At 47.6% G+C, this 12,111-nt stretch overlaps 1 protein-coding gene across 1 annotated transcript in view; it reads right to left on the reverse strand.

Moving 5' to 3' along the window:
* The window catches only part of LOC127197744 (inositol 1,4,5-trisphosphate receptor type 2-like), a 149,077-nt gene that overhangs the window by 87,737 nt on the left and 49,229 nt on the right, over positions 1-12,111 (reverse strand). Inside the window, exon 11 of the mRNA XM_051155691.1 lies at positions 2,141-2,248. Coding sequence (XP_051011648.1) covers positions 2,141-2,248 — 108 coding nt within the window. The remainder of the gene's footprint in view (positions 1-2,140; positions 2,249-12,111) is intronic.

Genomic DNA, 12,111 nt, shown 5'->3' on the forward strand with positions numbered 1-12,111 from the left:
CACAGGCTTCTGGGACCACAGCCAGTGCTCATAACTACCAGGCCGCCTCTCCAGCCCTTTTATGTGCCGACTTCAAAAATAATTAAAATATCAATTACATAAACTTCGTATACATATTTGGTATGGTAGGCAACCACATGAAAAAAATTTTAAAAGGTTTAACTTGATCCAACAGTGTCAAGTATTTTTTTTTTTTTTTTAATTCTTAGGGTTTACTAAAGAAATAAAGCTGTGATTAGATAAGCCAAAATATTCAGTCCTTGCATAAAATGACATGTTTAATTCAGGCTGTCACATTTTACAAAGGGCAATGACAAACCAGAGAAGCTGCTGAAGGAAATGCATTAACCAAAGGAAGCCAAATATGGTTACTTTTTCCTCAAATTATTCAACAAATGCTTATTCCATCATTAGCTGAGGAGCACCGTGGAACTGAAAGTGAAAAACCAACAGGCTCCCGAGTACAGAAGGGACTGAACCAAACAGCATGGTGGTTCTTTACCCGTCAGAGCCGGAGGCAGTGGAGACAGCTTAGTGGTCAAAGCCCTGGCCATGAAAGGTAAATATGAGGTCAGAGTTCAGATCCCCAGGAACCCACATACTGGATGGGTGTGTCAGCCTCCCTGCAACCCCAACCTTGGAAGGCAACGCCAGGGCACCCTAAGAGCAAGCTGGTTAGCAAGCCTGGCCACATTAACAGGCTCTGGGGTCAGCTGAGAAACCCCGCCTCAGTGGGAAGGCGGGAGAGTAGTGGAGGACGATGCCTGGTACCAACCTGGGCCTCCTGGTACACACGAACACGAAGATGAGCATGCAGAGCATGTGCACACACACACCCCCCCCCACACACACACATTAGCACTAAGCTCCCATCCTGAGGGGAGCACCACTGGGAATGGTGGAAAACTATGATTATCTAGTGTGAGTCACAGATATGTCAGCTCTTCCCAATGACCAGCTGCTTAAAATTGCATACGCTCTTTTTTTTTGGAGAAGTGAGGCTCGCAGGAGGAGCTGAGAGCAAGCTTCCGATCATGGGGACTCCTTCTGGGATGGAGATGTGGCCTAAGCACCTCCCCGCTTCCCGGGGCTACCAAACTGATCACTGCAGTTACTGTTCTGGGTAACACCCATCGCTGCCATCGGTTCTGTGGGGCAAAGCTGACACGGAGCTGTGGCACTGCTGTTGGTCCCCACATGCTCAGGGCACCCACCTTTGACATGAAGTGATAATGCTTAATAATGCCTAAAGACTTGGCAGAAACAAACAACAGCACATGGAAATTGCCCACCACAGAGCAACGGTGCCTATGACACGCTCTGCTGGAAACTGAAAAACCAGCTACCAGGATGGACAAATGCGTGGTGGTGACCTGGGAATGACAGGCATCTGCTGCTCCGCTCCCCTCTGCCCGATTAGCTCTGTCAGGGAGCGTCACAGTGACAGATACTGCAGCTAGAGGCGACGGCCAGATGCTCCGGGGTGCACCTCCTCATCTGTCAGCCGACAGTAGGTAGTGTCCAGTTTACGAGGCAGGGAGAGGGCAGCTGCCAGTCACTGAAGGTGTACGCAGCTAACTGTTCTGAGTGTGAGATTACAGCGTGAACATTTCATTAGTGCCACCCGTGCTTTCTACACCTTCTCCTACTTTTATTTGTTTTTTCTCGAAGCAAGGTCTCACTATGTAGCTCTGGCTGGCCTGGAACTTACAGAGATCTACCTGCCTCTGTCTCCTAAGTACTGGGGGTAAGACATGCCTGGCTTCAAATACTCTGTTAAGTCACAGACTGCTATCATAAGAAGCCACCACAGCTTGTAAGAGACAGACTCTCTAATAATTATCTTGTCTCTAAAATACCACAGCTCTCCTCATTTGCTTCTGTGGCCCAAACAAGAGAAAAATTTTGTTCTCTCCATTTCAGAAACTTGGGTGTAGTTCTGGGGGGAGAAGAGACTGCGAGATGGGCAGACTCGGTTCCTATGCGTGGCCCTCGGGCATCAGCCTGGGCGGCAGACCTTTCTGTACAAATCATCCAGAACTATTTCACAGCGCTGAGAAAAGCCATGGAGATTTCCCCAGACACAAGGCAAGCGCACTCTCTCACTGCTGGGCCTTTTCAGGGAGCCACAGGCCAGTACCTCGATCTGCGCTGTGTGGTTGGCGTAATACTTCAAGGCTTCGTCCCCTTCCTCGGGGTCAGACCCAGGCTTGAGCATCTGCTGCAGTAGTTTGTTGTGGCGGGCCAACTGCCAAGAAGAGAACAAAGGGTTAATGTCTCTCCGCCTTTCTTGTGGGATGAGAGTCTGGAGTTATTCTGTCCATGTATGCGTGTGTCCTTCACGGTCCTCGGCTGACAGCAACTAGCCATGTTCAAGGAAGGTGTGCCCGCACGCAATAAACACAAACAGCCAATGCATAGGCACCCAGCAACTCTCATTTGTTGGCTAATCCCTGTCATCAGTGAATGAATGGCCTTGCCAAGGGGTGGGGGGTGGGGGGGCGGAATGCTGACTGTGGCATCTAGGAAGATGAAAGTCCTTGAAATACATCTAAACTACACATCATGCAAATCAATGTGACCATCACGGCAGCAGGTCAGCAGAGCAGTGTGCAGTAGAAACAGCACAAATGTTCTAGCTACAGACATTTAAACAGGGCTCTGTACCCCAGAAGGCTTTCTCTTCCCGCATGTGATCCTCACCTACAACTGCAGTTTTTATTAACCTATACTTTTGCACATTGTCAGATCAAAATTAGCCCTTTATGGGTATAGATTTCAATTTCACTGTATTTGAAATTGAGCACTTAAAATTGAGCACCGATAATCTCATCACAAATATCTTCTTTTTATGTGTATGTGTGCATGTGTGTAGAAGTCAAAGGTCAACGTCAAATGTACCTTTATCACGCTCTATCTCATTTTTGAAAATGGGGTCTCTCAGTATAGAGCTTGCTAATTTAGCAAGGCTGGCTGCCCAGCAAACCCTGGGGATTCCGCTGTGTCCACCTGAGCACTAGGACTGCAGAGGTGTGCTGTGGCGCCTTGCTTCTATGTGGGTACTGGGTCTCTGAACGCAGCCCCTCGTGCTGAGCCACCTCCCGCCCCATCCATAAGTCGTCCCCTCTAGGCATAAGTCGTCCCCTCTAGGCAGTAGTCCTGATCTCTCTCATTTGCACACTGGAGATACTTGTGGGGTGTTTCCCTCTGGATGTCTTCTTCTTACCTGAGGAGCAACTCCTGAAACCTTGTAATGTCCTTAACCTTTCAAATGCAAATGTTCTATTTGTGCCCTGAGCTCCCTGAGGGCTTCTGGGGACCGTCACTGTGTCACATAAGCCCACGATTGGAGGTGCCTGTCTCACTCTGCCAGCAACAGGATCTCATTAGCTCCTACTCGGGAATCCTGGGCTAGACACTCTCAGCACTTACATTTTATGAACGAGGAAAATGAGGCACAGGGATCACACGGCTGGAAACTGGCGAGGCCAGTCAGCATTGATTTCAGACGGTAGCTTCAGAATTAGGATTTTGTTGGCGTTACAAGGCTATAAACACATCACTCTATTATCCACAGTCTTAATATAAATGGGGCCATAAAGAATCAGTACAAATTCAAGCAATAATCTGGACCTATAAAACCAAGTCAACATCCTGCAAAGTAGTAATATGAACAATTAAATATTCATTCCACTGACTCCGGAACAAATCATTTTGAAATGATTATTTTAGAATTGCCTTTCAGTGTCATTTATGGACCATGCAGGGGAAAAAATGATGTCTTGTTTTACTTACATTTTACATTCAACTAAATGTGAATTATATAGTTTTCATTTACTGTCCAGAGTCATGAAACTTGCCACAACATGTAGGTGTTCCTCAAAGTCTAAATGAATTTTAAAAGGAAACTGCTGTAATCACTTGAACATATCAACAACCGGCAATGAGTGGCCGGCTTTAGGGGTGAAGTGGACGTGACTCACAAAGTGGGTTAAGGAATGGGTGAAAGAACAGGGAAGGACAGGTGCTGGGCTTCACACCTGAGGCAGCCTGCAGCTGGGTGCTTCACACCTGAGGCCTTGCAGCTCAGCGCTGGCGGCTAAAGCCTCTCCTAGAAGCCGCAGGAGCCTGGTAGAGCCTTTGGCAGGAAGCTGGGTGCCCTGGGAGAGTATACTGACCTCCTGGCCTCCCCTTTCTTCCTCTTTTCTGCTCCCTAGATGACATGACAGATGGTTCTGCTCTGCCACAATCTCCCTAACCCGCCAGAGGCCATGACGTTGTGCAATGAAGCCACGGGCGAGAAAATCTGAAACTGAGTCAAAAATGAGCATTTCCTCCTCATAAGTTGTTTGCCTCAGCTGTTTTGTCACAGTGTTGAAAATCTGCTTAATGTAAGTGCAAAAGCATTGTGTGGAGCAAGTGAGAGATTAGGAATAGCAATTATTACAGTGAAATGCAGAGAAAGCTACATGAGGGAACAAACCGACACCTCGTGCTTAGGGAGCCTGCGGTTTTAGTAACACCATAATGGAAACCAAGGAATGGGTTGTCACATCAGTTTGTCAAAGCTCTGGGCAGAGTCAGGCCTAGATCAACCGCCTAGGAGCACGGATGCAAAATGAAGTCACCAGAGGCCTGTGCCTTGGAAGAGGCCCCTACCCTGGGCACCAACATAGGAAAGTTCCAGGTCACCAAGCTGAGCAGAGTGGGCTGAACTTCCAACAGACTGGCAGAGCCAACGGGCCAAGCTCTCACCAAGGCTGTACCAGTTGGCATGAACAATAAAGTTCTCTCAGCTTCACTGCTTACCGGAAGTGAGGCTGAAGTAAGGGCGCGTCAACTAATCCGTTATTTGCCCTTTGTACCCTTCAGCCCTTTCCTCTGAGTCAAACCCCTCTCTTCCTTTTCTCAGCTCTCTGGAAACCTCCACCCTTTATATTCCGTTTCCAGAGCTCGGCTCCCAGCACCCGCGGGGAAGCTCTCCTTCCCGTGACTCTTGACCTAGGGCATCCACGCTCTCCTGGCCACGGCAGGCACTGCACGGCTGAGCAGGCAGATGGATGTGCACCCACACACATACAACTTTGAGTAAAACATGTAAATGGAACACTAAAAATATATGTATGTATACTCACAGCACACACCATCAACAGAGTCTTGAGGAACACTGTATGTTTTTAAAATCAAAAGTTGGGGAACAAAGACAGACCAGAAATTTCCTAAGCCTCGTAGCAGTGAATACAGCATAACAATGCTGGTTTCACATTTATCTTCCTATCATTAGGATTTTAATTTTCATTTAATTTGACCCCAAGTAAGGATTGAACAAAAAGAAAGCCAGTAATTGTACCAGAATGCTGCTCTCATGGAAATTACACCCCAGTACCTCTAATTTGTGGATTTTTTTTCAGTGTGTGTTCAACTATTATTGATTGGTAAAATTGTGTGACACAGAAGCTGGCATTCCCCAGATCAAAGAGTGAACTGAAGCCTGAAGTCATAGGATTGCCCTCATGACAAGGCTTTCACACCAAGAGCAGAGAAGACGGCCGAGCTGAGGAAACCCCCTCTTCTGTACGATACAAAAGCCCAAGGGCAGAGAAGATGGCCAAGCTTACGGAAACCCCTCCTCTGTACGATACAAAAGCCTTCAGAACATGTGTTCTTTCTCTGGCCATGGGATGCCACTACCGGCAAAACCCAGAGAGAAGCAGGATGCCTCCTGAGCAAGCTGCCAGCTGGGAACCCGGGAGCTAAGGCAACAGTTGACTGTGAATCTCATGAGGCGAGACGGGGCACAAGTGTGAGGATTCACACTGGACTTGGCAGTAGGAAAAGAATCATGAAAGAAGTGTATGTGACAGGTTCCAAAGAATGGCTCAGCTGTCCGCAGGAAGGCAGGGATCAGTGGAGGGTACAAGGCTGGGACTCTGTGGGGCTTTGAGGAATCTCACACTTTTGTTGAACCCATAATTTAGGACTAAATATGGCAGATCAAAAAAAAAAAAAAAAAAACCATTCATATCTTCCCTCAAGAAGGAAAATGGCCGAGTTTCCCAAAGGGAGGGGTGAGAGCATCAGAGGTGGGTGAGGGGAAAGGAGAGAAGAGGCGGGAAGACAAACAGAAGCAGGCGAAGGAAGCCCCACATCTCACCAACAGCTCAAATGGGTGTCAGGCAAAAAGGTCATCTTCCTTTTACAAAGCTTTTCTTCTTCCCCAGTCATCCCCATGACGACAGCTCAGAACTGTCATCCATGCTGCCTAGAGTGTCTGGACCGGAAAGAGAGAGAGACAGCGTCTTCTCTTACATCCGAAGGCCTTTTATATACACAGGAGCCTGAGAACCTGCAGATAAAGCTCCGGAGAAAGCAGGGTTAGCCAGAAGGTTGGTCATGGCAGGAAAGAAGATGCGTGTGACACTTCTGAGAAATGGGATTTGACAAATCAGGACTCGGCATCTAGAGAGACAGCCATGGAGGAAGCACAGACCTCTAGGACAAAAGGATAAAAGGCCAGGGCTCCAAAGTAACGCACGGCACCTCAGGAAGGCCTCTTACCACGCACACACCCACAGACACATACACACACACACACCACACACACACATGCATGTACACACACATATACCACACACCATACACACATGCATGTACACACACATCACACACACATGCATGTACACACACACCACACATACACATGCATGTACACACAAACACATCACACACATGCATGTACACACACACCACACATACACATGCATGTACACACAAATACCTCACACCACACACATGTATATACACACACACATACACACATACACACACACACACACACACACACAGAAGCATGTGTGTACCACACTCTCCTACAGTGAAATAGGAGACCTTTCCCTTTGAGTTTGGGTTGGCAAGAAGCTAGTGCTGAGGTAACCAAGGAAACCGCAGCTGCATCCTGGTGGCCCTCTCCAGAAGGTGGGAAATCGCATGTGGTCAGACATCCTCGAAGCTGCAAGCTGCTGCAGCTCTATCAGAGACTGAAGCGCCAGGGCACTTTCCCAAATGCCACACGTGTGCACAAGCCAAGGACCACACTTGACTGCAGTGTCATCTGCACTGTGATTTTACACCCGCAGGCCTTCTCAAGAGGATTGTGGGAAGAAACACCCTAAAAGGCAGGTCCAGTCCACCCATGATTCCGAAGGGGAAACAGGCCAGTTATCTCCATGAATCTTCACCCACCTCATAAATATGCATAAAGCTTCTTAACATGTACAGCCCAGAGCCAGGGAGTTGCTCCCCACCCCCCTAGTCAGCCCTCCCCAACCCAGCCACCTTCGCTTTGCTAAATAAGCTTCTGCTTAAATTGTCTGTGTCTCTTCATTGAGTCAATCTCTCATGACACAATAATCTTGAGGAAACATTTACCTGGTAATAGGTTCCCTAACCACAGCAGGATTGGAGGGGGACCCCAAAATGCTGACATCTACAGCATAGTTTCTCCCCACTATTAGGGTTAACTATATTTCACTCAGTTTCTTTCTTCCACTCAGATAGGACCTGGTTTAGGCTGGCCTGGAACTCACGGTACAGCATAGCCTGGCCTGGAACTCACCGTACAGCGCAGCCTGGCCTGGAACTCACTGTACAGCGCAGCCTGGCCTGGAACTTGAGGCAACCCTCCTGTCTCTTGCTTCCAGAGTGTTGGGATTATAGGCATGGGTCACCAGGATTGGCTACTCTACAGTCTCTTTACCAAGAATTTGAAAAACATAATTTGTTTTATGTATGCAATAATCAAATAAATCTACTATAGTTCTTAGAGATCTCTTAATTATTTCCATAACAGTAGTCGGCAAACTAGGACAATGTGGAAAGGTATTGAGGAACTGAGCAGAGTTAATTATTAAAATCGAAAGCTCTGGGTTTTCTGATATTCTACACTCTTATTATTAGAGGCTGTCTTAAATTACAGTAAAGTCAATTTTAGAAAAACCCTTTAATGATAAAAGGAAATGGCTTAAGAAGCAAGACAGATACCAACACACACACACACACAGAGGGAGGGAGGGAGAGAGAGAGAGAGAGAGAGAGAGAGAGAGAGGGAGGGAGGGAGAGAGAGAGAGAGAGAGAGAATATATGACCCAACAGGACAAAACTCTTTAAATTGTTTTTAGGAAGCCATCCTGTAATGTGGGGAAGCATCAGAGTTGTCATGACGGGGACAGCTGCTTACACCTCCTAAGAGAACATGCCTGCTGGAGGCAGGAGCATCACGGTGTACGGAAATGGAGACCCCAGCCCCCTCCTTGTGACTCAGAACCTCAGCGAGGCTCTATCATGTGACCTAACCTAAACCACCTTTGCCAAATTCTGTCCTGACAGCAGACATTATCACCAGAAATAATTTGGATTCTTCACCAAAAGCCCACACTTTTAAAGACCAAAATTAACTTTTCTTTTTTGTAAGGAGTTTTTATTTTAAAACACAGTAGAAAATGTAAACACATAAAGATCATTTCTTACGGACAGACTGAACATGTTTTTGAGTGGGAGTTGGAGCTGGGGTCAGACATGCATGATGTAGTTCAGGGAACACTTGACACCGCGTCCTCATCCATATTCTAAGATCACTGTGCTCTTTGTAGCTAAAATTACTCCAATATCATTGGCATAATAATTATCTTATAAAAGAGTTTCTAGACTATCTGTAATATACAGTAGATATGGATTAAATAATAAAATTGGTTTTTATGTTTTGAAAAGAAGGAAATTATCTTCTAGCAACAAACATTTCTCTACAATTTCCTGATACATTTATTCTCTTCCCCTCCTTCTTTCCTTCCTTCCTCCCTCCCTCCCTCTCTCTCTCTCCCTCCCTCCCTATCTCCCTCCCTCCCTTCCTATCTCCCTCCCTCCCTTCCTATCTCCCTCCCTCCCTTCCTCTCTCCCTCCCTTCCTCTTTCCCTCCCTCCCTTCCTCTCTCCCTTCCTCTCTCCCTCCCTCCCTCCCTATCTCCCTCCCTTCCTCTCTCTCTCTCCCTCCCTCTCTCCCTCCCTCCCTCTCTTCCTCTCCCCCTTTCCTTCCTCCCTTCCTCTCTTCCTTTCCTCTCTCCCTCCCTCCCTCCCTCCCTCCCTCTCTCCTTTCTTCTCTCCCTCCCTCCCTCCCTCCCCCTCCCTCTCTCCCTCCCTCCCTCCCCCTCTCCCTCCCTCCCTTCCTCTCCCTCCCTCCCTTCCTCTCTCCCTCCCTCTCTCCCTCTCTCTCTCCCTTCCTCTCTCCCTCCCTCCCTTCCTTCCTTTCTAAACAGGTCACATCAGTTTCCTGACTTCAAACCCTCAGAAGCCATTTAGTTAAAATTTTATAAAATCTGTCAGTTTAGTGATAAATTCTTAACATTTTGAATTTTTCATCTAATGATGTTTAAAGGTCTGGGCGTCAGTATAATAACTATTGTCTGAATGGCTGAAACTACGTGGAAAATGGAGCATTCTGATCTAAACTCAGTATCCTTCAGAAACATCCTGAAGTGGTTCTATGGAAACACTTAGGACATTTTAGGATGAGAAGGCAAGAAAGAAAACTAATTCTGCATCCTAAGTGGATTTATCCCAAACGCAGGCACCATTAACTTGGCGGTTCCTCATGGGGCACCGCCAGAGTTCCTGCTCTTGTTCTGAGGAGTTTATGAAAGAGACACATGCCCTCGCCCTTGTGTGTTCTGATGTAACCGAAGAGCGGTGGCCGGTGTAACTTCTGGGTCCCCTCCTTCTACACAGGAAGTGATGTGTTTTCTTCAGAACCAGACATGAGAGGCCACCATACGTGAGCTGCTCCTGCAATCCTCCAGAAAGAAGCATGTGAGACGCTCCCAGCCACCATGCTGTCCTCCCGCAGGCTCTGCAAACACGGCTTGGGAAATGCCGGCAGAGCACAGGGAGTGTTCCCCACCATCATCCAGATGTCGGCACAGGGATGTGAAGTCTCTTCATTTTACGCTAGCTACCCACACCCACAACCACCAAGAACACGAGTTCTAGAAGGGCTGTGGTTTTGTTTTACTTGCTGGTATACCCCCCATATCCAAACGTGTGTTCAGCAGACATTGGATGCTTAGCATTTCCTGGATGGTTGGACGATGGTGACAGGTGACTACACAGCATAATGACTTTTTGTTTCAGTATTTGCCAAGCCAACTTTAAGATGTACCTCCTCACGATGGTAAAGAAGCCAGGAAGGATGGGTGCAGCCTTCTCTTGGCAAAAGCATTCTGATTCTTTCTCTGTTTCTAGTCATTTCTGAGTTTTCTTCAGGGTGAGGAATCAAGAGAGGGAAAGGCGCCTTTGGGAGGAGTGGCCAAGATCTGGACCTATCACAGCAACACTTCTGCTTGGCTGAGGAAACCAGGAACTGCCACATGCAGAGTAACTGCTGGGTGAGCAGGTTCACCCACGCTGAGCGACTATTTCTGGTCCCAAAGACCTTTCATGACAACACGTTCAAGTCGCTTGACCTCTTTAAGGCCCGCTGCCTTGCAGTGACTCTGACAAACACTGGAGGCTCGCAGCCCCTGGTGCTTGCTCCCTGGGTGCCTGGGAAACTCCCTTGCCTAGCCAAGAACCTGGCTTATCATCTTCCAGATCTTATCTATAGCCGACCTCCTCTTGGAGGAGTGAGTGAGCTGCTCACAGTCCTGAAAAAAAGCCACTGCAAACTGTGTTAATTAAAGGCTGGAAATTATAGTGGTGAGTCCCACAGCAGTCCACAAAGCCACTGGAGGGCTCAGAAATGCAAGGTGAAGTGCACAAATTAGCCAGATGTAAAAGCAGGGGTGTGGCCTGAGGAGCAGAGAGAGAAGGGCTCCTTCCACAAATATCTCCAGCTGTCGATTTCTGAGCTACACCAGGTGAGAGCTATCCCGCCACCACTGTCACAGAGACTGGAAAGGTCAGAGTGTGTCCCATGGAGCATCCATAAAGGATTACTGCTTAAACCTCTGCATTTCAAGACGCCCCGCTCAGCAAAGCAGCAAGACGGGCAAGGGGAACCTCAGCTCTAAGGAAGAACTCAGGACAGTGGGACAGAGCAGGAAAGAGGCCACGGAGTCAACAGAGGCGTTCACTCAAGTCACTTGTCACTTGGAGGCTTCTGATATTCATTCAAAAGGTGAGTGTTCCAGCTTGCAAACAAGAGCAGGGAGAGTAGTTGGAAAGGAAAGGGGAGAAAGGGAAAATGTAGACAAACTCGTTCAGAAAAATGTATTCATCCTTCTTAAAAAAAGATGACACTGAACCACATAGATACTGAACATAAGCGCATAGGTATTTTGCACACGGTGCTACCTGTACTATACATGTGTTTGCTATGACATAATGAGGTCATGAATTTTCCACACATGAAACTTGAGTATTAACATTATCAGATCCATAATGTATTCACATATCCAAAAATCCTCTTATTCCAATCCAAATTAAAAAAAAAAAAACTTCTTAAATCGGGCATGGTGGCGCATGTCTTTAATTCCAGCACCCGGGAGGCAGAGGTGGGTGGATTGTTATGAGTTCGAAGCCAGTCTGGTCTACAAAGCTGAGTCCAGGACAGCCAGGGCTACACACAAAGAGAAGAGAGAAATCCTGTCTTGGGGTGGGGGAAGGTAAGCTACTGTAGAGTGAATGCATGCTCTCTCAGCCTGGATTCTGCACTCTGAAGCCTCTGACGTGAGCTAAGCTCCCTCTGACATTAGGGTTTGAAGGGTGAAGAGGCAGGAGAAGCTCCTGCCCTCAAGGACCTTCCTATTGGGCAGAAGCCACAGACAGACAGGGCAATGGACCTATCAGAGGGCCAAGAACAGAAGCTTGCAGAGAAGGTGGAATAGAGGCTGTCATTAAGATCAAACCATCAGAGACCATTTTTCCAAGAGTTAAAAAAAAAAAAGAATGGCAAGTTCAAGGACACTAAGCAGGGTTACAGTTTGTGGGTTCAGAGCACAGCCTGGTATCTTGAGCAGAGAAGGGAAACAGGGAGTATCAAAGGCATGGGATAGGGCGCCAGGTCACACAGCAAAGGCACGGGATGGGGCACCAGGTCACACAGCAAAGGCACGGGATGGGGCAC

The sequence above is a fragment of the Acomys russatus genome, chromosome 13, assembly GCF_903995435.1.
Source record: "Acomys russatus chromosome 13, mAcoRus1.1, whole genome shotgun sequence".
NCBI classification, from domain to species: Eukaryota; Metazoa; Chordata; class Mammalia; order Rodentia; family Muridae; genus Acomys; species Acomys russatus.